Source organism: Odontesthes bonariensis, chromosome 4 (assembly GCF_027942865.1).
Source record: "Odontesthes bonariensis isolate fOdoBon6 chromosome 4, fOdoBon6.hap1, whole genome shotgun sequence".
NCBI lineage: Eukaryota > Metazoa > Chordata > Actinopteri > Atheriniformes > Atherinopsidae > Odontesthes > Odontesthes bonariensis.
Window position 1 is genome coordinate 16,098,385 of NC_134509.1, and position 27,746 is coordinate 16,126,130.

The 27,746-nt window shown below is 40.3% G+C and overlaps 1 protein-coding gene across 1 annotated transcript; it reads right to left on the minus strand.

Moving 5' to 3' along the window:
- Positions 1-471: 471 nt before the first annotated feature.
- prom1b (prominin 1 b) lies at positions 472-27,377 on the minus strand. Its single transcript, XM_075463195.1, has 27 exons — positions 26,575-27,377; positions 17,911-17,972; positions 17,567-17,593; positions 17,251-17,456; positions 15,745-15,865; positions 15,593-15,656; positions 15,410-15,499; positions 14,395-14,612; positions 14,177-14,251; positions 14,015-14,078; positions 13,867-13,875; positions 13,612-13,771; positions 13,229-13,381; positions 11,931-12,054; positions 11,689-11,792; positions 11,519-11,603; positions 11,266-11,412; positions 10,849-10,920; positions 9,800-9,892; positions 9,280-9,333; positions 9,093-9,173; positions 8,678-8,746; positions 8,211-8,300; positions 5,195-5,310; positions 4,389-4,485; positions 2,242-2,276; positions 472-2,135 (listed from the first exon to the last, which is right to left on the minus strand). Exons 1-25 carry the CDS (start codon positions 26,843-26,845, stop codon positions 4,416-4,418), a joined length of 2,625 nt encoding a protein of 874 aa, XP_075319310.1. The 5' UTR covers positions 26,846-27,377; the 3' UTR covers positions 472-2,135; positions 2,242-2,276; positions 4,389-4,415.
- Between the last annotated feature and the right edge of the window lie 369 nt (positions 27,378-27,746).

A 27,746-nucleotide genomic window follows, 5' to 3' on the forward strand; every position in this document is an offset into this window, starting at 1 on the left:
TGTGTGTATGTTGTTTGGACCAGATGTTCTCATAAATATACTGAAGTCCTCTTCTGATAGGGTGCAAAAGCTTCGTGCCACCTCGGCCCCCTCGCCAGTCACGTCTCTTGCAGAGTTATCGACCTCCTTCTGCTGTGTGCAAGCATTGAGCCCTGCCTGTTTGACAGATATTCTCTTGATTTCCAGGGTTACTGGGTTTGTTGGAAAGCCAGTTTTCTTGCTTCGGGTTCCAAGATTTTTCACTCATCTGGGCTTTTGCTTCACCATCAATTTATTTGCCAATCATCTTGTTAGGATGCAAAGAGCATAAATGCACATTCAGAGGACAGTTTTAATGATCTCTGGCACAGAGCGTATTTGGGTTACAGTCTGTGAGAGTCAAAAATCAGTGGGTACAATTTATAACCAGTAAATTCATGTTAACCAAAGTAAAATGAAGCAGACACTCATTGGACTGAATTTTTTATTCAACTGCAACTTTTATGTGTGTTCCTCTGACATCTGTCATCACAGCTATCAGGCCCTCATGAATGGTCTGTTGTCCTAAAAGCCTTGTTAAGAGATCATTTATGTTGCCTATGTGGGTGCGAAACAGTTTATGACACTTTGGCTACCTTCAGACTGCATGTTAAGTGTGGCCTAAATCCGATTTTTTTTGCACACGTGTGACAAGTCACATGGAATCGGATTTTTTTCAATTCCGATTTGGACAGAAATCTAACACAGATCTCAACTGAGAGCACAGCCATTAGCCAGCGAGGTGCTGGACCTAATAAGAACTTTGGGGGGGGGGGGGGTAATACCTGTATCTAGTAACGTACTTGTTTTTTTGCTCATGTGGCTCGGTTCAGTATGGTGAACCGTTCACACTGAAATCTGATATTGGCCACATTAAAAAGTGTAATGTGAACAAGCCAACAAAAAATTGTCTTTGAACAGTGAGCAGTCAATCGGAACCGAGCATTAAAGCCTGCAGTCTGAATGTAGTCTTTGATTTGACGTAAAGACCAGAATAAACTCTGGACTTGGACGTGGACTCCATGTCTCAAGATACAAATAGAGAATCAACCGGAGCTGCAAATATACTCGTTCAGTGTTTTAGGAATAGTTAAACATTTTTGGAAATGCCTGTTTTCACTTCTTTATTTAGTTGGCTGAGTGGAGATATAGCTAGATTTTGCCTAACGTTTGCAAAAGAACATGATTTACCTTTCAAGTTTAATCAGTACAAAACATCTCCAGTAAAAACTCAAAATGACATTTGTCCACAGCTTTAGTCCAAGTATAAATATCCTAACATCTGCTTGACAGTTGTTGGAAAGACATTTATGAGCAAGAACCACACTTATTTTGGTCATCCCCTTACTTTTCTCTTAGCGGTTTGACATGTCTGGCATTTGGTGAAATGTCTGGACGGACAACATGAAATAATCTGCAGACATCAGTCATGCTCAAATAAAAAGCTAGAGCTCTAATTGACATCGCTCAAATAAAAAGTCTGATTTGTCCTGCAGCTTGTGATCTTTTTTTACTGTTAAAAGTTCTTGTGACTGATATGCCTAATCCTTCTGCCAAACTGCTCGACAGAGGTCACTTCTCCCCCTAAAGTTTAGCAAAAAAAAAGTGCATCTTTTTTCCAAAATGTCAAACTATTCCCTGAAAGTCTACCTGGTAAATGCATCTGTTGAACCAAAACAATGACAGCTATGTTACAAATATTCACAGAGAAAAGAAAAAAGAGCTACTGCTACAAAAACTACTAACATGTTATAAAACAAAGATTAATAAAAATATATAAAACTTTCAAAAGTTTTGAAAGTGTAAAAAATGTACACATGGTAAGTCTGTGAATGTGGATACAAATTCATTCTCTACAGGTAGATCTAGCTACGCAGGAACGATGTTCTGACAGGTGATTTTGTACAACATGAAACTTAAGTGGGACTGCTGTGACTGGATGCTGCTATGAACGAGAGAAGACTACAGGTTTCAGTTGGTTGGCATCACAAGTCTTTGTCGGGCTGAGGGAGGGATGGGTGGGCCGGACACCCTCACCACTCTGTTGGACTGATGTTGTTCTTCCCCTTTGTCCATGGAAGTGTGAAAGGATCTAAAAGCTGAAAAGTCCAGCGATACTGGGAAAGAGAGAAGAGATGAGATGTTACTTGTTTACAGTTAACTGTCGTCCTTCAATTTTTTATTAGGGAATGTGAAGTAAAGAGTTGAAAGGTAAGCAGTTACCTTAAAGAACAGATCAGTTCCAGTTCTCCTGTCCACTGTGGACAAAAAAGAAACAAAAAAAAAAATCAGTTCTGGATTTGTGGAATAATGAAATTCCAAAACACCTGTGAGACATTTAGCCGTTTTATGACTGGACTTCAAGCCATTAATATGAATCAAATACACTAATGAAATAAAGTAGACTTGCGAAAGTTTGTACTTGCCACCTCCTGCCTAAAATTTTTTGCACACGGTAGCATTCACATGAATGCGCTGCTTTAACAACGTGGGCAGGTCTGAATTTTGGAATTGTAGCGATAATCAGTCACGAGATCAGAGATGCTGACTGGCCTCTGCTCTGCCACTTGAGAAGTTGAACTATTCTCAACTTTCCGCCACAAGCTGAGCTTGAAAAGCAAAGTAACAGATCCATAATTCATTTCACCAACAAGACATCATCCTGTTAAAAGTGAATGAGAAGACTCGACGCCTGAAACATGTAGGTGTGAATCCTGCCTTTTACTGAATTAGCTTGTTCACAAGTGACTATCATCTAAGACAGTGGTTTTTAAAGTGGGGGCCGCCAGGGGGCGCTAGGGGGGCCTCAGAAAATTGGAGTGAAGATAAGAAAAAAATGCAAAAATAAAAAAATAGAATAAAATTTTTTTTTAAAATCATTATAAAATTTTTTTAATCAATATTGTAAAATACAATTTATAATAATATATCATATCGAAATGTTATTTGCCATGCTTGTCTTTCTGATTGGCTGCCAGTCAAAACATCGTAGACCTGGCTGTTTGCCCCTGTTCTGAAGCTGCTCTGCTCCTCAAGCTAGCGTGTAGGTAGCTAGCCAAAATGGACAGATTTTTGACTTGGAAGAGACTGAAAGAACTGGCCGACTAAAATCAGAAAGTACGAGGCAGCATACATTAAGTTTGGCTTTGCAGCCGTACAGAAAAATGGCCACGACTGCCCGAAATGCGTCCTCTGTCTGGAGACCCTCTCAAATGAGTGTTCAAAACCTTCGAAACTTCAGCGTCACTTGTTACAAAAACATCCGGCAGAGTCTGAAAAAACGGTTGACTTCTTCAGACGTAAAGAAGAGCATTTAGTCAGGCTGCATTCACACGGCATGCTACTGTCCGTGAATAAAAGAAAGAAAATACGTTCTAAAAGTTGATGTTTCTTTACATATTTTGTAGCATTGTCTGTGGTTTGCAAAGGGGGTCCCCGGCCAGAAGCTAATACTGTTTGGGGGGCCTTGCCATGGAAAAGTTTGGGAACCCCTGACCTAAGAAACTGCCCAGGAGGCAGTACGAGAGCAGCAAATTGTTTTCAGGAATCTGTTTTCAGTTCCGAGTCTTATAATAATTAATGGTAGTTTGAAGGAACTCTGGAAAGCTTTGAGGGAAAAACTGCCCTTTTTTTTGCCCTTTGGGATTGTTAGAAAGGCAAATGAAAGTCTGTTTGGATGTAAAAAAAGTGATGGTGCACCGTTCAACTGTGAAGCCACATGGAAGAATCGTCAGGCAAAACCTGCCTTGTGTCACAGCATCTGAAGTTTGAATTAACATTGAGACAAGCTTGATGCACTTTGAAAACAAATCCTGCAGCGGTGAATAACATCTTTTTCAGCTGATGGAACAGAGAACAGGTCACTGATAAAAAAAAAAAAGAAAAGCTTGGAGTCATATGAATACCAACAAATATTACACCATCTGTAAAAGAAAAAAGCCGAAGAGGAAAAGAAGATGCGTTTTTTAACAGGATAGCGATCCTGAACAGAGCCCAAAATCTACATTGGACCACCACGAAAGATTAGTTATATTGGACCCCCCCCATATCAACCTCAACATCATCCAATATTTGTGGGTAGACATCAACAGGGCAGTGCATGTAGGATAGCTGCCAGATGACAGCAGCAGATGAATATGAGCAGTTGTTTTGGTTAGTCTTAGTTTTTTAATGTTAAAAAATATGTTGAATGAAGAAAAGGAGAGCTACTGGTAAGAAAACAAGAGGTGATGATGATGAACTATCTGCCTCAGCAGGAGGATGAAGACAAACTGATGACTGTTTGATGCTTGGTGGTTCTTGGATGGTTTAGTTGTTTGTCAGAGGTTTGAGATGATGGTTAGTTGATGGTTATGAGTGATCATCAATACCTCTATAGGGGAGAGTGATCCTGTGGGTCACCAGTCACACGGTGGAGCAGAAGCCCGAGGGAACCAAGTCAGAGTGTCATAATAAGGAGAGCTAAATCTACACACACACACACACAAATGGAATTCTTTAGGAATTTCTGGAAAATGTCACTTATTAAACTCAGGCCTGACTACAGACAAAAAATTCCCTCCACCAATTATGACTGGAGCATGCAAGCGAGCAGATTTAGGTGGGCACGGCTCGTACCTGACCACAGCGACGTTCCCATGTTCATCATGATTACTTGTGTTAGCTATACTGCAACATAAGATCGATGGAAGATGGATGAAAAAGACAAGGGGAGAGCTCCCCTGAAGGTCAGAAGGGTGGAGTGATCCACAGAAAGCGATGCTCACGACAGAAAAAAAAAAGAAAAATCGGTGCTGAGTAGTGACGGGAAAGTTCATGCAAAGGGATAAGACACCATGTTGGTGATTTCAGATGTAAACAAGTGAGAAAGGTGTAAAGTGATCCACAGTCTTCTGTACCAAAAAGAGTGGACACGTGGAAGAAGGCGGCAAAGGTGCATGAATAGGAGACAAAGATCACAGTGCAACAAGCCATGGGTAAGAGTAGCTGAAGAGGGAATAACACGAGGATAGAATGTGAGGGGAATCAGCGATCGCGAAGAGGAATAATGACATAAAGAGAGGAAAAAAGGATTCATTATCTCTGTTCTGATCTCCATCAGAAAAGATTCAGTCGATTTAGGAGCAAAATTAGGAATACTTCTTCTTGAATGTGCAAAATGTGCGTCTGAACTCACTCTTCGAAGACGTCCTCTGTATCCATCCGTCTGTAGTACTTGGCCAGTTTGATGGAAAAGATGATGCTGGGTAACAGAAGGATGCAGCAACCTCCCAGACCGAACCAGAATGTGTTCTGGAAAACAATTTTACCAGTAAAACGATTAGTTGACAAGGCAATGTTAATTTGTTAAGTCAATTATTTAGAAAAAAATCCATCCATCCATTTTCTATACCCGCTTAATCCAATGAATTGTCTGTAGTACTGATGCTGCAGAGTTCCTCCAAAATATGGCCCAAATACTATTTAACATCATAATATTGTTGATGTTTAATAACTGCAGATATAGTTTGTTTAGTGTTGTGTAATTCAAATAGCATTATCATTTATGAAGAACAATATTTGTCCTTAAAAATGTACAAAGGTGTGAGTTTAGAATAGTAATAACATTTTTATTTAAGAGTAAAACATCGTAGTAAGTGTAGGATTAGAGTTAATATACACATAACTACTTTTCAGCCCTGTTCAAATCAGGGTATTTCTTCTTTTCTTTCATATTTTCTGCAGATAAGCTTTGATTTGTCAGCAACATACTGTAAACAGAAAAAAGATATTCATGAGCTTTATTTGCTCAAATTTCCATGCATATTAAAGGCTCAAAACAACTATTATTGAATTTAATGGCAAGAAAAAACCCCAGCAGGCCACAGATTTAATTTAATCAAAGTATCAGAACCAACACAAAATATCGATTTTAAAATGTATATATAGATTAATCAAATCAAATCAAATCAAATCAAATGTATTTATATAGCACATTTCATGTACAAACAATTCAAAGTGCTTCACATAAAATAAAAGCATTGCAGCAGGGAGTGGAAGAAGCATTAAAATACATAAAAGAATATAAAGAGAAACAAATAAAATAATTTAAATGAATTTAAAAACAAGCAACAGTCTAGATAAGTTAAAAGATACCGTGCAGATTTCATGCATAGACACATGAGAAAAGAAATGTCTTTAACCTGGATTTAAAAATGTCTACATTTGGTGAAAGTTTAATCTCCACTGGCAGTTTGTTCCACTTGTTTGCAGCATAACAGCTAAATGCTGCTTCTCCATGTTTAGTCTGGACTCTGGACTGGACCAGCTGGCCTGAGTCCTTGGATCTAAGAGCTCTGCTGGGTTTATATTCTCTGAACAGATCACAGATGTATTTTGGGCCTAAACCATTCTGGGATTTGTAAACCATCAGCAGGCTTTTAAAATCTATTCTGTGACTGACTGGAAGCCAGTGTAAAGATTTTAAAACTGGTGTGATGTGTTCAGATCTCTTAGTCCGGGTTAAAACTCCAGCAGCAGCGTTCTGGATGAGCTGCAGATGTTTAATGCTCTTTCTGGGAAGTCCAGTTCAAAGAGCATTACAGTAATCGTGTCTACTGGAGATGAATGCATGGATGAGTTTCTCCTGGTCTTTTTGGGAGAGGAAACCTTTAATTCTGCTGATGTTTCTGAGACGGTAAAAAGCTGCCTTGGTGACAGCTTTGATGTGGCTGCTGAAAGTCAGATCTGAGTCTATCAACACTCCGAGGTTACCAACTTGGTCAGTGATTGTAAGGTCCCGAGTCTCAAGATATTTACCAACGCTGACCCTCTTCTCTTTGCTACCAAACAGAATGATCTCAGTTTTGTCTTCATTTAATTGTAGAAAATTCTCTCTAGTGACCGAAAGAACGAGATTGCGACTACAAGCGGCCGAAATGAGTTTCCTCCGCAGGGTGTCTGGGTTCTCCCTTAGAGATAGGGTGGGAAGCTCGGTCATCCGGGAGGGGCTCGGAGTAGAACCGCTGCTCCTCCGCATCGAGAAGAGTCAGATGAGGTGGCTTGGGCTTAGGTGAGATGAGGTGGCTTTTTGACCGTAGTGGTGTTTCTCCATGGGGTTTTCTGTTTGATCAAGGTGCTCTTGATTCTTATCGGTGCAACAGCTTCCATTACATTAAAAATTTGCAAGTTGAAATGATCCAGCTGTTCTTAAACAGACTCTGCACTCATTGTTGGTAACATAGCTATGGCCTCCCTAAACTGAGCACTTGTGTTCTCATTAATGTACCTCTTCTTAACTGAGAAGCTGGTTGTTTGAACATTCTGAGTAATATGTAAATCAAATAAAATACCAAAATGGTCAGACAAGGCCAAATCAATAACCACAACAGAAGAAATATCAACACCTTTAGAAATGACCAGGTCCAGAAAGTGACCTCGAAGGTGGGTTGGTTCTGTTACATGCTGCCACAAACCAAACATGTCCGGCACAGAAGAAAATTCTTTGGCAGTACCATCCGTCATATTATCTATGTGAATGTTAAAATCCCCAGTCAAGATAAAATGGTTAAAATCAGTCGAAATAACAGATTACAGTCTTCTTGCCATCTGACCAAAGCAAGGAAATATTTCTTAAAGTGCTTATTTTTTCAATTTGTTCCACTACGTCTAAAATAAATTCTCGTGGAAGCATTTGCAAACCGTTGCAGACTGATGCTGACTGTGTTGTTATAGTTGTCTCACATGCGCATACGGCTGCACAAGAAATATATACGTTTCACTTATAGTTACAGTTGTGCAGCACTAATCTATAAAGCCTGGTTATATTCCCAACTTCCTTCTCGACAACTCCCAAATTCAAGTGTGTGATAGAAAGCCGATATGTAAACATAAACTTTACAACTCAGCGGGCTCCAAGTGAAAACAGTGAGCAATCTATGTGCATATCCCCCACCTTGCCTCAAAACAGACTCTATCCCATCTCAGAGGGTGTGCGCAAATTCAGAACATCCTGTTCTAGTACGCTTGGACGACTGACTCCAGTCCCAGAGCTCCTCCGGACCGTCAAAGAGCCATTTATAATTTCAGTTACCATCTACATACATGAAGGTAAATGCACTGTGCATACAGCTGTGCAATGAATGAGTACACCTCAGATGGCTGCCTGCTAGTCTAACACATGCACACACACACACAAATAATCAAAGTCTTACCACTGAGTCGATGATGAAGCTGCACGCTACTATCTCCATACTGTCCACAATGTTGCTGATGGGTTTACATGGAGCCACCTCTGCAGTTAGCTGTAGGGGCGACACACAGATGCACAACAGTGTAAGATACGATGTTAAATGTGAATGTTCCCGCTCGGTTTTCCTGATCTCTACTCCAGGCCCAAAATACAGACTTCAAGTCAGATAAATGATTAAAAAAAAGTTTGTTTTCAATCGGGAAATCTCCAGTGCTGACAATGCTGCTGTACAACTCTAACTGCTGTAATTTACTGCACACTAAGCAACCTGTTAAACTCATCTGAATCAAGCTCAGTCAGCCTATTACGGTCGGTAGAGTGACTATACAGTAAATCTACCTCTGCGTTAACACTAGTTCCTTGTGTGGTTTTCCTTGTGCATTCAGTCAACTGAAAACGGATCCACATCCTTTCAAAAAGAATACTCACTGCGTTTTTAACCCACTCTGTGTATTGTCTGAAGTATCCCACCAAGGTCTGCACAAATCCCTTTGTCTCCTAAAAAATAAAGAGAAACAAGTTAAGAAATGTGACTGTCCTACAATTAGGGTGAAGCATCAGGGTCAGTAGTTTGTCTTTACCCTTTGTCATCCACTGTACAATCCCTCTAAATAAATCTTTTTAAATGTAATCTTTCTTTTAGCCAGAGCAACAAACCTGAAAAGTAAAAAAAACAGGACAAAACATCCCCACATCTTTCTTAAAAAAAGAGAGTAGTTTTACTGCACAAATTTGTCATTATTTTAATCTAATTTGAACAAGGATTTCACTGTGAAGTCCCGGTTGCCCTTAAAAACTATGTGCAAAGTTATAAGAAGCTGAAGCAACTATTTGAATCCCGTACCTGCTTCACCACATGAGAGGCATTATGAGTGATGAGATACTCTGCTGCATCAAGGGCACTCAGGACATTAGTGACTTTGACCTGAGGCAGACAGAAAAATTCATTTGGAATGAACACGGTAGAGTCACTTAATTCCCGGCTATCTCGCGATCTTCAACATTTGTTTTTATTCGTCGAGTTAACTCACCGGCAGGTCATTAGATGTCCTCTGTAGGAGCTTGATGCTCTGGCTCAGGGTGCTCTGTATGAGAAGACAAAAGCACAACCATTACGACGTAACAAACGCCTGCCTAAATGTCTGCCTGCGTACACGGTCACAGATGCTCAAACACGTCACTGTTGTCACATGAACCACGTTGTTATGGCAAACACAAACAGAAAAGTTCGACAGCAGCTTACCCGCGCTCTGACAAATTTCTGTCAACATGTAATGGAAGAGAAGGAAGAAAAAGAAGGGACGGTGGCGGCAGGAAGAGCAAACAAAGACACTTAGAAAAGCTATGTCTTTAACAAAACAAAAAACAGGTGATCTGCTTCATGTCATCATGTAGCTTTCCTGCAGCTTTTAGGCAGCTGAGTTTCTTATTTTGTTCGCGGAAGGAAAAGTGGGAGACGACTTGTATGTATTTACTGCCACGTATGTGTAGTACAGGTTTTTAACTGTCATTAGTTTAGTTGTTTTTTTGTGTTGTGGGATTAGTGATTACCATGGCTTGCTCCAAGGGCACCACCTGTTCTTTGTGAATGGCTCTGATGCTGCTGGCATGTCCTTTCAGTGCGTTTTCCAGAGCACCACGAGGCTGTAAACAAACAAAAAGTTGAGGGCAAACACATACATTGTTAAAAAAAACAAAAAAAACACCCTCTTTCAGTTGTGAGGTTTAACTTATTAGGACATAAAAGAAAAAAATCCTCTGGACCTAACCAGGTTCCAAAATGAGCTAAATACAACCTCAGATGAGCAACAAAATATGACATATTATGGTCTGTTAAATGTTAGTTAAATGTTAAAGTTCATAACAATAACGGTTGTTTGGAAGGGTTGCAGGAGAAACCATTTGCATACCTGAGGTTGTATTAATCTAATTTCAAGACGTGTTCAAGGACCTGAGGATTTTATGTCCTGACATGTAAATCCTTAGAATTAAAAGAGGATGTACTTTCTTTTTACATGACAGTTTGTAGACTAATCCCTCAGCATTATGTCCCTTTTACTTTAATGGGCAAAGTGCTCTCCACAGATCATTCGACTGCATTTTGCGACGTAAAGGTTTTAGAATATTATTTCGCAATCCTCCAGTATTCAATACTGTACATGTCAACAATATATGAATGACCAATAAGACACAAAGAAAAGGGAAGAGCAAACCAATTTTGTTCGTGGAAAGGTCAACATGTCAGGGGTTTTCTCACATTCACAAAATTCATCAGTGATACTAAAAATCCACATCAGCCATCATCAAATCTAGATAAATGATTTACAATGCTTAAGCTTTCAAGTTTCTAAGAGTTATTCAGAAGAATAGCTCAAAAGCTACTTACAGACTGATAATGATCGAAATCAGGATTTTCACTTAAAATTTTCTATCACTGAGATTTTCACAGCTTGATATTACTCATTAGTCATAAACCATTCTAATTTGCCAATATATATCCTCCGTTAAATTACACTGTCATCATTTGCTTTTGGCTTTGGGTTTTGAACAAAAAAAGCAGTCTTGCTGTTATTTGTTTGGACGATTAGAACGGGACTCACCAGCTTGTCGGCTTGATCCTCCAGATCAGAACAGAAGGACAACAGATCAACAACAGTCACTCCCTTATTTATCTTTAAGAAAAAAAAGACAAAGGAAAGAATATTTCTTTAGAAGTCATTGCTACAAAGACAGAAGCCTTTGCGTTTATAAATGAAAAGAGAATAGCAGGAAAGCACAGAAGGAATAATATTCATTTGATCTTTGTTTAGTTTATTACTACCACCTTTAAACCAAGAGCTGCATACAAAGAAAACAGCTGAAGATCGTGAAAGTAAAATTAAGTTTTGGAAGCTTGGCCTGATCTTAACCAAAAGATTCCCCAAAAAAGTACTTATTATTTTCATTATTTTTGCCTCCACATGAGGGAGCCATACAGCAGGGACACATACACACTGCTGCACATCCAAACAGGTTACCTCAGCCAGATAATCTGGATAGTCGATTTGTCCAATTCCAGAGTTGGCAAAGTTCATGAGGTTGTCTCTGCCTGCCTGCTCCAGCAGTGTGATGTCCGTCAGGTCCACCTGCACGCCGTCAAGCACTTTGGCCAAATCCCTGTTGTACTGTTATAAAACACACACAAAAAAAACCTCACAAGTTACCAAGTCGTCATCCATGTTCCTCCATTGATATATCGGCAAGAGAGCTATAAAGCGAAGTGAAACTCACCACAGTTCTGTTGAGGAAGGAGTTAATGTTGAACATGGTCTCAAGCTGCAAAGCGTGGTACAGACCGTTGTTATTGTGGCAATCCCTGTCAGACAAATGCAAAAGATCAAACACAGAGTCTAAAACAAACTAAATCTGGTTTAATAAATAAGCTCCTTCAAAAAAAGTACCTGTACATGCTGCCCAATGTCAAGTCTATATTTGGATTCTGAAACAGCATCCCAGGAAGGAAGTTCTTCTTTTCAGGATGAACCAGGTATGGTGTGTCTATGATCTGCATATATACAAACACACCACACGTGTACGTTCATTAGCACCGAGCAACAGTTCAGTCCAACATGAAATAATAATAGTCCATAGATACATTTCTTTAAGATTACAGACTGATCTGAGAGGCAGAGCGGGGAAGTACCTTGTATAGCTGTCTGTTAGCCAGAGGTTCGCATATCAGCTTCTCCACGTTGCCACCAACAACAAACAGGGTGGTAACGATGCCCATCAGCACCCATGCAAAGATAAACGAGAAGCCCACCCCACTGAAAAAGCAAGAGATGTTGTCCAACATCACACAGAAATGTCAGAAACTTTTTAGTTTGCTGCCATATTTGATCTATTACAACAAACTGCTTCATGAGTTTTTGAGTTTCTACATCAGTCTAATCGCACATCAGGATGTGCTGCACTGCAGGATGTTCATTACCCAGAGAAGCATCAGCTTTATACTGTGTTCTTTATTGATCTTGTGTGAACAAGATGGGAGAAAAAAATATTCCTTCGAAACTTCAGAGGTCGGTTAAAATAAAAAATGATCAGTTACAATATTTTCTTTAAAATGTATATCAATTACTTACTAAATTTACTAATTGCCAATTCACTTCATTGCAACAGTTATAATCAAATCTTAGCCCCTTGAATTAAACACACATTTGGTTTTCTGAAATATATCTTTAACTTCCTGAATCCCATTTATCTCTGCATTTCACATTTCACTACACAGCCCTTCTATTAAGTAAACAGACATTTCTGCTAGCAGATGAAAACATATCAAAGCCCCTGTGTAGCTCCAATCCATTCAGGTAAGTCATCACAACTAGGGATGACTCCTGAAAATTGGTAATAATCTTATTTACATAAATTGGTACTGGAGTGGTTCCAGACTATAGAGTATTGATCAACTAAGGGACAGATTTTGGCACTCTTAGATTGATGTTATATAACTTCATCCTACTCAGCTGCTGATGACAAAACTGCATTGGATGAAAATATTTAATTTACAAGCGTTAACAGGGTGGGTTAATACCACCGAGCACAAGCTAAATACAGAAAAATGCATAAGAAGTTGTTGCCTGCCTGAGAGTAACCTAAAAAAGCCTCACAAAGGCGCTTTTTTTTTTTGTTACAATAATTTCAATGCCACAAACAACATTTTTAGAAAAAGACGCATATGTCAGAAACTCACTTGCTCAAAGTTATACAGAGTAGTATCAATGAGAGTATCATGCAGCATCTATCAGTGTTAATAAGCAGCTTCGTTAATTGATATGCATCCCTAATCACTACCAGGATGCAAGTACGCCCGACAGCTTTTTAAAAAAACGATGGCCAGAAATGGCAATATTAAGATTGGGCAGGAGCCATTTTAAAGTCGGCTCTGAGAAAAGTCCACTGTGTGTTCAGTTACTGAGCTGCAGTGTTGTTAAGGCAACTCACGCCATCAGCAGGTTTCCTCCAGTGTTTGAAAGGCAGCCGCGGGTTGTGGGGGTAGCTTGCTTGTCATAGCCGCAGCTGCCGCAAAGCAGGCCGAGGATGTTGAAGGCCAGGACCAGGACGACTATGCAGAGCACTGCCACGCAGACAATCCACCTGCAGTACACACACACACAAACATTTCTCACTTAAATGAACCATTACTTCCGTCAGTTCCCTGAGAACTTATCCTGTCTCAAAACTTCACAGGTTAATGAAAGGATTAATGACCAGCTTTGTGACCGCTTCAGAAATCAAAGTACATATAGCTGAACAAAACAGCCATGCTTGAAGGCAGAGTTAAAACCAGACAGCGTTTCTAAATTCACACAGACACAAGCACTCACCTGTAGAAATCCATTTGGTCAATCTGTGGGTAAAAGGACTCAATTGCCTTGTGTCTTTCATTGAGGAAGATGGTGAAATTGACTAGAGAGGGTTCAATTGGAAACATCTTGGAGAAGGCGGTGATCTCAATGCCAATCTTATCCAGCATACCTTTTACTCCTGCACACAAATAACAAATAAAGGCACAAATAAGTTACTTCATCACTACAAATGGGAATTGTTGATCTAAATCGAAGGATCTGAATAGGACTTACGAGGCAGAGCTGAGTTTCATCATACACAAGTGACAGTGACAGTGAGAGAAGAAAGAGTGTCAACAGTCAAGAATCATTCTGATCTCATCTACAAAGCAGAATTGGTTTGACCAAATACAGATCAAATACAACACGTGTACTTGAGTACCTGTGACAATGTTTTTGGTCTGATCTTTAACCAGTCGCGGTGTGTCATTAAAGGATGCATAACCCTGCAGGGTGAAGTAAAGAGAGAAAAGAGCTTCATATGGATGATGAAACATAAAGATTTAGGATGAACAGCACGACGATTATAAAGACAGATACTCACCTTCTGAACAATGTTGCTGAGATCTATTCTCAGAACAGTATTGACATTTTGCAGTGCGTGATTAACATCAGGAAGCTGACACAAAGGAGAGACAAAAACAGTGGAAATGAGTCAGTTGGAGATACTGGCCAAAACTAAAGGCCTTGTCTCCATTCATTTTTATGAGTTGACTCCCTGTTTTAAAACCTCTTGGATGCTTTCATATAGTTTGTTGATACCTTGGAGAAGTCGGCGTTGATTCCAAGCTGGGGCAACGTGGACCGGATGGTGTTACAGGTCTGCGACACGGCTCCGTTAGTGCAGGCGGGGTCGGATAGGGTGTTGGACAGAGAGGCACGCTCCCCTGACAGACTGGCCTGAAGTTTCCCCACCCCCTCCTGAAGAATCTCTAGTGAAGTACTGATGTTCTCCAGGGCCTCTTTGGTCTCCCGCATGGCTAAAGGCAATAGAGGAACGTTGAAACTGAATCAAAAGTTTTTTTCATCAAAAGTTATTTTCGGAGCGTTGTTTTCTATTGTCAGATTATTTACACATTTATATGCAACCAAAAAAAGATAAAGACACCGATTACACTGACAAAATCTACAACCAATAGAGGAATACCACAAAAAAAAGTCTGTTTTAAAGGTGACTGGTTCAGGATAAACAATGGTTTCTAACACTTCCAACAGTTTCTAACACTTTCACAAACACAAGTCACAAGCACAATACTGACTCCAGATCAGCTCTGTTTACCTTTGATTGCACTCTCAATTTTTGCTTTAGAAAAAAAAAGAAATGTAAGTAAATCATGAAAAAAAAGTAAAAAGGCTTTTACCTCCAAAAAAACATTACGATTTTCTGGTCATAAACTCACAAAAGGCTGCAGGTAAAGGATGATTATTAACAGCTTGTCAACTGTGTCCCACTCATTTGTTTCTGTGCTGCAAAATCAGTGTTTAAAAAAAAAAAAAAACTTTTAATTATGTGTGTGTGATTCAGTTCTTAAAATACAGAACAATTTCATTTTATTTGACCTGTGTAGAGTCTTCTGATCCTCTGAGATTCTCTTTGTGTGTTTGTGTGGAACAAATGATAAACAATAACCTTTAAAATGAATTATTCTTGAATTTGTGGATGTGTTGACAGAAAAAAAGAGTCTCATTTTATTCTATTTTTTTATGGACCTCAATGTTTCGGTTATGTGGCCTCGGTAGGAGATCATGCTAAAATCTAAAGTGGAGAATGTGTTACCTCCTGCCATACGCAGGGCAGCGTCCAGGGCAGGGACCACCTCTTTCTCTAGATGACTGTGGATCCTACCGCCCAGCAAAGGTCCAATGTCTGAAAGACAACACAGCCAATCAGGTAGTTTAAAAAGAGCAAACAGAGAAAGTACACAAATACAGTATGTAAACAGACTGGGTTCACGCTTACTGTCGAGGTCTGACAGGACTTTGTTCTTGGCTGTGGTGTACTGGGCTGTCAGGTATTCAATTTGCTGCAACAGGACACGCATTAGACACCAACATTAGAAACTATCTTTGGATGTATGTTTAAAATGGAACTGTTTGTGTGTGAAAACATACCGCAGGGGTGTTGTTAGCAAATGTCTTCAGGTCTCTCATGTTTGTATTAATGAGTCGCCGAGTGCTTTTGATCTGAGAGCTGATATTATGATTGGCAGCGTGGGCGACTAATGCTCCCAGACTGAAACACACATAAGAGTTCTGATTAGTAGAAACAAGAGATGTAGTGACCTGAGTTCACCAGCAAAGGGCAGCATGGTTAAGTTGAGTGGGTTTCTACTGTGTGGGGCTTCAACTGCCATTCAGTAAGGACTCCCATGTGTCTAATAACCAGGATAATTTTATATACAATTACTGAAACAGCAAACTAAAACATTAAAGGATCATATGGTAAAGATAATGCTGTGACGATTCACGGACAAGGTCTGGGCTTTGCTTTTACGTTGGCTGAAATCTATGAAACACTGAGGCAAGAAATATTCTGTCTTTATTTTATCTTTTAAATTCTTGGCCTCTATTACAACATAAGCCCCAAACAAGACTCAAACTCGAGATGAAAACCGACAAAGAAACAGAAAATGAGAAGGGGAAATGCACCATGAGAGAGAATCATGATAGAACCTGATCAGAAAATATTTCTGTATCCTGCTAGGCAGTGACTTATGAGTGCATTTGTGTGTGCATGACCAGGCATGTTTGTGATGTGAAAGGACTCATTCAGACAGACTCTTCCAGTCAGCCAACTGGTATCAGTAACACCTAACTGCCCTGCACAGTTTGGATCTTATTTCTGTCCTGCTGCCTCCTCCTCGTGAAGGATTAACCTGTCTGCATGCCCTCTGGCCTTGCAGGGCGGTTCAATTGATTCATCGTCCTAACTGGCTTTGTCACCTGCACCTTTGAAAGTGTGGGCATGAGGCACGCCAGGTCAACCCACAGGGCATTTCACCACTCTTTCGTGCACCACGCTCAACTGTTGTTATTCTTCCGAGAGATTATTTACTTTTATTATAAAAAGTAAAACTCTTATTTTTCTCAACTTGTGTTCAGTCTCCATTTTGACAGTTGAAGCCCAACAAACAAATAAAGTTGTAACAAAGTCTTTATCATTGCACACTGATAACTGTAACTTATCTAAAGTAAATTGTGGCTCCAACAATTATAATACAGTACAGCTGTGTTATGAAAAGTGTTTAAATTTTCACACGTATTAAAAGCAATTTACCACACTATGGTGTAACTCTCTCCCCAAAATAACCACAAAATGCCCGACCAAACAAAACAGAAGCCTCGGGTTGAACTCTAACCAGCATCGTTTTAACCCTTGAGGCTCAGGTTAGCATATCAGGGTTGGTGCAAATTCAGAAAGCAGGACTTCGCTATGCTCAGTGTCAGTTGTTGTATACTTGCAGCATATCTAAAAGTATAGCAAGCTGACATTTATCTTGATGGGTTTGTTTTTTTCAGAGCACATAATGTAGGAGCCAAACACTCATTACAATTGGAACTCATATAGAAGATCAATCAAAAATTACGTCAAAGACTGAAACGAAGAGGATGACTCACATGATAAAGATGGTGGTGGCGATGAGCGAGGCGGTGAAGAAACCTCGGTGACAGTCTGCGTTTTTCCTCTGCCTCTGATGCATCTCCCCTCCGCAGTTGTCACAGCATCGACACACGCAGAAACACATGGCGATGATCGGGGTGAGGACCACAAACATGATACCGATGGTTGTGCATATAAAGAATCCGGCCTCGTAGTGGATCCACTGCACGAGAAGAGCGTTCATGCAATCATTAGTCCATTCTTCAACCTCACATAGACATTTTGGCAGCTTTGTATTCAGCGTCAGTGAAATTCAAAACATGAGGGGTTTACCTGCAGGAACAGGACGATGTTTTCTGGCTGAAACACCAAATCAACAGCAAACACAAAGCCGTGACATGGGAAAGACAAAGTCAAACAAAATAGGGTTAGTGTAAGCGTTTAGTGTTTTTATAAACTTGAAGACAAAAGATTAGGAGGGATGGTGCAAATACTCATTACTCGTTCAAACAAGGATCTAAATGAGACAGTTAGGCTTTGAAATTCTTGTCAATGTAACCTCTGGCACACTTACATGGTGAATTATCAAGACGTTTACATTAACACAATCTTTCAAGCAAATGCTCATGGTACGACATGGTAATTCTTTAGAATAGTGGGACTTCAATGAAACATACCTTTTGCCATTCTTCTACTTTAATTCCTCCCATATTTTGCTGAATGACTTTCACGATGAGATCTGGAAAAAGTATATAAATGAATGCAGATAAGTGCTTAGATACACACAGATGTTTATTTCTTAAGGTGCTGTCCAGCAAAGTAATAACAAGCAGTGGTTTGTAGGCAGTTCAGCTGGATGAGAGGGATGATGAGCAAGAAACATGGAGTGAGAAACATCCATTTATCTGTTCACAAGCAAACTACACAGATTACATGGAATCATTTTTTAATATCCGAGGACAGTATTGTGATGTCATTTCCTCGTACATTCAGCAGCTGTGTGTTTCACAGGAGCTGTTTTAACTGCCTGTAGTTTGCCAATGAGGACTTCAGTCCAGCTGTCTGTATGTTTATGGAATATAGGTCAGCCAACATTAAGCCTACCTGCACGGTGACTCACCCAGACTGTTACTCAGCAGGTAAACACAGATTCCTTTACATGTACGCTTCCATTTGCACTTGCTAACAGTCTTAAAATGACATGTATGTGTCTTTGTCGGCAATTACACTGATTGCAGGACCACTTTTAAGCCTCCTCAGTTTCAAAATGAAAATGAAAACGTTTCTATACATTCACAAATACACCTGATGTGACCATTTAGCTCTTTTTGCTTGATGTTGAACAGACAATTTGGACTTTTTGTCTCCACCATTATTAGCTTGTTAGATCTCCAACATGAAAACTAATGAATGAAAGGTATAGTAGAGGTGTGAGCGTGAGCGCAGAAAAACAGAAAAAAAAAAACTTTCCTCAAAAAATGCAATATTGTCTCATCGGAAGTTTCTAGAGGGTGCAATTGAACACAACGAGCAGATGGAGGACAGTTTAGTACGTGAATGCTGACACAGCTGCCACACACAAAGACACACACACACGACCATGTTTCAATCACATCAGAGGACATTGCGTTGACTTGCAGTAATTCCCCGGGCACTCTCCCGAACCTCAACCACTCTTTGCCTGACATAAACCCTCACCCTAATGTCAACCTACACCCAAACATATGCCTGTTTAAACCAAGTTTTCCCCTCCCTGATATACATTAATGAGACATCTACGAGTTCCCTTATTGTGGATGCATGCACACGCACACTGAAAACAGCTGAAATCTGAGTTTGTGTCGCATTGATGCTTAAAAATACTGAAAAATAATTCAATTTACTCCTCAAATAACTGATCATTTCAAGTGACACCAAAGATCAACTCACGTAGGGTAAAAAATCATCTTAAAATAGCAAATTCTCGTTTCATATCTATTGCTTAAATCCATATCATTTATACAGTACTTTGGTTATCGAGGCTGTCTTTAGATGAGCTATAGAAATATGCTTTGACTTGACTTTGTTGTAATAAGCTTCTCTGTGGAGTAAAAGGAAAAAGGAACAGTGATTCGGGGTATCTTTCACCACCATATGGTTAATCCTCTCATTATCATCCTCGTCTCATGGTGGGAACTGACCACTTTGCTTTTCCCTGATTGTTACATCTGTTTAGAAATATTTAAAAAAAAATAGGCTGGCCTGGAGAATTGCCACACTGTGAGAGGGTGAAGGCATCTATCTCAGCAGCTTAGTATGCAGATAAAGCATATGAGCACATCTGAGTTGTGTCAATGCCACCTGTTGTTGCTCAGCTACTTAGTTAGCATTAGCCACTGAGGGCAGTTAAGCTTAGACAGCTTAGTTCAGTGACCCAGTATAAGAGGTAACCACTGCGGAGGAAGAGAAAAGAGGGGATAAACAACCATCAGAATTAGACCTGAAAGGATGAACGGAGCACAATGAACTCGTGTCTACCGCAGCGGGGCTTTTGTCTTTTAAATCTACACATACATATTTTTATGCACGGAAGATGTGACCTTTCTATCTCTTCACTGTTTGATGAGTTTCAGCTCTTTTATCGAAATCTCAATCTGACCTACATGCGCTTTGTTTGGTTAAATAAGGGAAGCAAAGTGAAATTGTGAGAGTGAATGGGCACATAGGTTCACATAAGCCATCATGAAGCTACGCACTGTTGTGATGAATAAATTAGAACCTAAAACCTTCTTACTGTAATGTGTAAATATAGGCTAACACAATCCTCCACTCTGATGAACTGTTCTGAGAGATTAATGGTAGGTGTGGACAAAGCCTTACGCGACCCGATGACCATCTCTGCTGCTTTTGACATGGAAAACCTGAGTCTGTGCAAAGTACAGAAACACCAGCCCACCACATATTACAAAAACAAGCTGGTTTAGAGGAGACATCTAAATGCATGGACCCATCAATATGTTTAAAAGTAGAATCTGAGGCCGTAGTAGTCAATTTCTACTTAATATTCTTTTTGTGTTGCAACTAAAATGAAAACAACTGGTACAATTGATGCTTTTACATAAATATTAGGAATACTTTTTTTTCATCCTTTTTTTTTTATAGCCATTCTGTTGCATTTTAAGCTAGTCAATTATTAAAATGCTTGTTCAATGAAAAATCTATAATAAGTGTGAGGGTTAAACAAACGTTTACAAGTTCAGGAACAGTTTTTTTTCCTTCTAGCAATTTGTAACATAAGCAAGGAAACACACAAAGAACACTGTCATCCACCCATACTGCTATATGCAATACACAATTTCTATTATTAATTCTCAAATATTATCCGACTGCTCATATTCTGTGTCCTGTTTTGGTGAACATACTCTGTATTTATGGCAACTTTGTTTTCGTTGTATGGACTTACAATGGCAATAAAGACCGTTCTCAGTCAGACTGTAATGACCAGAGTACAAGTAGCACGTTGGTCAGTGTCCGTGCAGCTGATAGCAAAAACGGGAACAGAAGTTATGTAAGGAAAAGTATTTAAGAATGTTTGGGAGGACGGGGTGACTGGTGGTCGTGTAGAAGCTAATAGGAGAGCAAAGAAAAGTTTTAAAAAGCTAACATTTGAGTCCCAACCATTTCTTTCTCCCTTTTTTTCCTTTTGCACCCCTCAGATTTATCATGAAACTCCACCATCATGGAGCCCAATTCTGGGAATGTCTGTGGAATACCACGCAGACGCTGTTAGATTTTGGCTCAAAAATCAAAGTTTCTGGGGTTACTTTACTACAATACTTATCGAATATTGTGTGTGACATCAGATGTGCCTAAACACAGCTATGCTGAACTAAAATTACTCTAAATATTGCTTACTGTGCCATATGTTGTACTAGGTGTTAGGCAACGCTATAAGTTGAAGATTTTAATGCAGCGGGAGCAAAAGACAAAAAATGACACAGCCCACTGTGAGCTGACACAAAGAAAACTAAGAGGATTGTGTTTAATGTCTATTTACTCTTTCTTGACTCGACACTTCTACGGCAGTCAGTCTAATGATGATTTCATCAGTCTGTCATTTCTTTGATTACCGTCTTGATTGCTTGAAATTTGTAAAAAAACAATTCTCCACGACCCAAACTGACAAATAACAATTAAGCAATTATCAGAACTGTCTCTCTTTATTTTAAGTTACATAACTAATCCGTTTATTAACTATGAGACAAAGCTCAAGCTGCCATCTTAAGTAGAAATACTGTAATTACTCTTTACTTGGAAAAAAAAAACTAAAAAAAACGCAAGCTTTTTCAGTGTGTTTTAAATCACTGACTTCCTGATAAACAACATGTCCACAACCGACCACAGTAATTAAGGCAAACAGACAGACACATGGATATGACCCACTTTGTGTGTGTACACGCACAAAGTGGTTACATGGGTGTGTGTGTGTGTGTGTGTGTGTGTGTGTGTGTGTGTGTGTGTGTGTGTGTGTGACTATGCCATCTGTAGCAATGGTAGCTGCCCAGTGTTAGCATTAGCCCTGTGGATGCTAATCCTCTAATCCACCCTGTGTGTGCATCAATGGGATAAGACACTGCCTCCTCACTGAGGGAAACCATCCAAAATGCCTTTTCACAGCAAAAGCAGAGAAGTTGTCTGCCAACATTCAGTGATATCTTTCTGAGCAGCAACTTTCACATTTTTCAGACTGTAACTATCTGACTGAAACCTAAAAAAAAAACCTAACTGCTCTGACACAAACCGCTACATCAATATCCATTCGCCTTTGTTTCTGGCTCAACCAAAACCCTAATGTAGCTCTGTCCTGAAGGCCCCCCCCCCCCCCGAAACAACAGGGACCTAATCCAAACTGAAACCCATGCACTGCCGGTCTTACCACAGAAAACAAAGGTGCAGCAGCATTCAAAGACATTTGCACAATTTCTAGTGTACTTGTAGCCCACAACCTTCGCTGTGTCAATGCTATGATTCTTCTTAACAATGAGTTCAGTGGAGAAGAAACTAAAAAACGTATAGAACAGTGAACCGACCTGCAAGCTGTGAGTGTGGATGCTGCAAAGTTCAAACTTAATGCTCTATAGCCTTTTAGTACAGTTTAATGTAACTTGCCTGAGATGCAGAATGGCAACATTTCTCTCAGGTAATCATCTTTTTCAAATATCTAAGATCAAGATCAAGATTAAGATCAGATTTATTGGTCATGCATACATGCATACACACGAAATTTGTCCTCCGCTTTTAACCCATCCAGGTTGGCACATACACTGTTGACACATACATGCACATGCACAGGGTCACACACTCAGAGACAGAGGCCAACCTGGAGCGGCGGGCTTCTGGTTATTGGACGACTGACTCTAACCACTGAGCCACGGCCGCCCATCTACTCAAGTGATTACAGTTAATTAATATAATTACAATTATATACACAGTTATCATAATAAATAATAATTTTATAAATACAATTAATATCTAAGACTAATAATAGAAAACATAAATGTGAGCATCGTCTCTTAAATAAATAAGTGCACAGGTAAATATCACTTATGGTGCCACTGTGCCTAACATGTTTTAAGCTTTAAAAGGGAAATCAATTGATATTTCATAATTATGAACAGCTTAAAGGTACAAAGTCCAGCAACATCAGTCACATTTAATTCTAATTCTCTCAAAGTATTATAATGATACTCTCCAATCTCCTCCAGTTCAGACGGTGTCATCGTTAGTTAACGAAATGGCTGCTTCAAGCACAAAAAAAATATGGAGACAATGGGCAAGACCAGTTATTAAAACATGTTCTGCTGTTATTCGTGGGCACACAGCTTCTGTCATCTGCTTTCTCTGTCAGAGTTTCACAGGTACACATTCTTTTCAACTGCTCTTCTGTGAAGACTCAACTCTACTCTGACTGGATCAGATCCTGGCATCTTTGTCCAGCCCTCAGCATCTTGTATACCTGTACATCTGGCTGTTCATTAGAGTAATGAGTCTGTCAACCTACAGGGTCATCTGGCATGCTGATGCTCCGTGTACACCAAGAGCGACCTACGCTACCTGGTAGTATCATTTTTATGGTTAAAAGAGCAGAGCAAGCCGACATGCAGGGTTTGTAACCTCTACTACTTTAGAAACACAGGTGTTAAAGTATGAAAGCAGATAATATAGAAGAGAGGGTATGAAAATGTAACTGTACCCAAAATTACAAATAAATATGTAGAACTTAGAACGCCACTGCATGTTATCAATGTTCAACACAAAGATGAACTGGGGCAGTAACGGATGAAGATGAAAGAATTACACTCTATTAACTTATTAATATTAACTTTCTCATTTCCTAATGCCAGCCTTCCAGATACCAGCGCTGTGTTAAGATCAGCAGCTCGCTTTGCCACAGATTTAGCATCCACTGAATTCACAGCGGTTTTGGTTTTGTCCCTTTTGCTGACCCAGCGTTTGGTCGGTCTTTTCAGGGCAGCTGTAGAAACGTAGAGATGCGGCATATTTTCACATCTGTGGACATGAATGTTTTGCTTTACAGTAATGAAAACACACCACACACCTCTTGTTTTCAGACGATTTTGCAAAATTGAAAACACGGATTTTCATATCGTGTCACATTTCTGCAAATAGATTCCCCTAAACGTTACGTACGGCAACGGATCCTGAAAATAATCCTGCTTCAATTCTTTCTATGACCTTTTAGTGAAGTTTATAATTAACAACAACATTGCATTACCTCACCAGAGATAAGAGTGGATGTATCCAACACAGAAAGATCACGTATAACTTTGGCTGGTAGTCTATGCTTAGATGGAGATCTTTTTTGATCTACAAGCCTCCTTGGCAGATGAGTCTAAAGGCCTATTTTGGACACTGAGGATTTGTATAATAAGAGCATCCTCCTGCTCAGGTTTGATGTAGTCAGCAATTTGTCCAGTGTCCACATATTTTTCCATTTAAATCTGTTACAGTGTTTACTTCAGTGGCGAACAGTGTATCTATAAATCTGTATTGCTCAAATGTAATATTACCGTAGAGAATGTAAAAAAAAATGTAATAAGAATGTAAATATCCTGGAAGTGGTTTGATATTTTTTCCATTAGGATACACCGACAGAGTTACTGGCATACGTTAAAATGATTTTTTTGTAAAAATTAATTCAACTCTTCTGGGGCTTTGGAGAAAAATAACATCATCGAGATCCACACAGGAATTTTTTATTCAATCTTAAGGATGGTGCTTATGCTTCATTCCTAAAGTTATTGATACAAGCCAACAGCTTTTAAAAGCTTTGTTTTGACTCTGGCGCTATCACCTATGTATGAGCTTGTTTACTTGTTAATGGCTCAGAGGACCTCAGGTAGTAACAAGACTGACCTGGCACGTTCTTTAAGAAGTGTTAAACAGTATGACAGCAATGAGTGATAATGGGGCCTGTGTGTTTGATGCGTGTGTGCGACATCCATGGCTTTGCATGCATATGACGTATTGATGTGGGAGTTGACGGGGCATCCAGGTGGTCTTGGTGTGTTGGTGACAGTGAATCACCCTGGAAAGTCCCATGGCAGTAGCAGCATATGGCCCAGTGGATTAAGGTATTATGCAGTGATGCAGGTGACAGAGAAAGCCTCTTCTAATCACTGATTTGCTAATTGATTACCAAAGCAGCGTCCCTAACACTGGACACTAAAATGGCAGCAACTTAAAACCTTCAATCCTATTGCTCTGTGTCATCCTTCAACGTGACCACTCATAGTTCAACATACAGCACGCAAACAAACAGCTTTTAAAGCATCGTAACTCTCTGCATATTCATTACGGGGCGACTGGACTCAAAGAAAGCAGCAGTCGCCATGAAAATGTCGACCTGATGGTGAACCCAGTCACCTGTCATCCACCTCAATGCTGCAGCATGGGCCTGCAGAAGATCACTTATGACCTATAACAGGTATTGATCCCATTAATCTACTCATATCCTTGGCTTATGGGCTCACAAGCACACGCCATCGCTGCATGCCATCCCTCAACACTTTTCCCCCAGATTAATTAAATTTGAGGATAACGATTTCTCTTTTTTCCCCCCTCAAGTCAGAGGGTAAAGATATGACAGATCTGACGTTCAGGATGGAAAAACAAACGGATATTGTGCAAATAATTTCTGCCGCAGCTGCCTCTTTGAAGCTTTGACCGGTCCCTTGGACTTTGCTGTTTAATAGATGACATACAACCAACGGGCCTTTGGGAAATACCAAAAACTACAGCTCGGCCAGTGGTTTAGAAGCTTTGTGTTCCCTTATAGCAAAACCAAAGTCTAAATGTGGCACCTAAACTCTATCTGGGCATGAGGTGTGAGCAGCTAAGAGAGAGGATATTTTTAAGACCTGTGGGTATGAAAATAGCCACGGGATCCCCACAAAAAAAATGGATACAAATCCAAAGGTAAATACCTGACGTGTCATAACTATATACGTTTGTCTTTTTCACCAATTGAATTATTTTTCAATGATGCCGTTGGTTTTGGATAATTCCGGACACCTTATGTGTTTGTCTCCAGGTTTGAAACCACTTAGCTGTAGCTTTGGGTGGTAAACTTACAGACTATAGGTCCACAGTTTATACTATCACGAATATGATATATCAATATTGATATTATCATACTACCTTAGTTGAGGTTCTTGCTGTGTAAGCCGCCCCATACTTAAATACAGCTCCAATACTTTCATTCATACACGTTGTAAGACAATGACAATGATGCACCTTTAAGAATTTTGCATCGCTTGTAATCCATAAGTAGACCATGAGCTCATCTGAACTGCACACAACCTTTTAATCAAGGCTCTTTATATCTATGCAGAACACAATTCCTTATCTATATAAGCACGCCACTTAAACGCCTATCAAATTACAGTTTGTGCTGATTTAACTCGTGTATCTCCTTAATGGGAGTTACGCAAGGTTCTGTGATGACCCTTCAGGTTTAATTACCTGATTGGAGATGGCAGGCTTATTAGCACTGCAGCTGTTTTTGTCATGACCATATGCTGTTGTTTGGATTGTGTTTTGGCGACATTGTGCCCCTAAAGAAGTATGGTTTGAGGTCACATATAACATTGAGGTAGAACAAGATTAAACTACACAGGACTTGTGTCACAGATTGTTCAATACCCCCCCCCCCCCCCCTCAAAAAACAAACAAACAACTTCATATGCATAAAATGAATTACATTTGTACAGAAAAATTAAATAAAGGCAGGTTAAGATGGAATTTGGGATAAGGAGGATCAGTCGACGACATTATCTCACCTTTGGGGAAGGAGTGAGGCTGAACGACGTAGAGAAACGCATGGACCATGTGAAAAAGGATGCCTATGGTCCCTGGCTCATAGTAAGCATGTGTATCATAAACTGCCGCCGGTACAAACCCAAAATCCAACGGCTCCACCGGTGGAGGGGAGCGCTGTCTGCGGGGGTCCGACCGGACCGCAGCCCGGACACCTTCCCCCTCATCCGCCTGCTGCTCGCCGCTCGTGCCCCCCCAGCAGAGAAGCAGGACGAGCCACCTTGTCCACAACATCGCTTAGGGGAGGAAAAAAAAAAACAGTCCCACTATTTACGCAAACACAAGAGAACAAAAGGAAAAGTGCTGGCCCCAGTCGTGCTAGAGTCCCGCGGAGGGGATGGAGAGGGCGGGTGACACCTTTCCCCTCTCGGTGGTTTATCCCCACAGCACCGAAACAACCGCCCGAAGCCAAACTTTCAAACTAAAACGTCCAGCGGTCATCCGGGTCGTAGCAAACGTTAGCTCGTGGTTTCTCGGGACGGACTCATCACTGACATCTTCCCGGAGGACCAGCGGCGGGAGTGGGTGTGCTCGTTATCTCGGTGTCTGCGGGCTAAGAGCACCCTAATCTCACGTGCACGAAGAGGCTCAAGAATGTTCGTGCACGCTAAAAGCCAGCTAGAGCGTCCGTGGCGCGTGACAGCGCACTGACCAACCACCTGTCGCTCGCTCGCCCCCCCTCTATGTCAGTTCAATACAATCACAGGTGCGTCAAAGCAGCCATCAAACCTCCCACATATTGACTCGTGAGACGGGAAGAGTGCATCCATCCATTTTCTGTTCCCGTTTAATCCAGCTGTTGGGTCGCGGGGGGCTGGAGCCTAATCCAGCTGTCATTGGGCGAGAGGCGGGGTAGGCTACACCCTGGATAGGTCGCCTGTCCATCACAGGGCTACACAGAAACAAACGACCACACACACACACACGCTCACACTATTTCCTTGGGACAATTTAGAGACACTAATTAACCTAAGATGAATGCTTTTGGACGGTGGGGGGAAACGTACAGGGTAGCAAAAATTCGCTAAATGAAAACTTGTATCAGGACTTTTGTATTTTATATGTTCACCGACACTCATGGTGTTATTTAAACATGTGATTTTTCTACTTTGACAAATGAAAACGTCTGGACTGA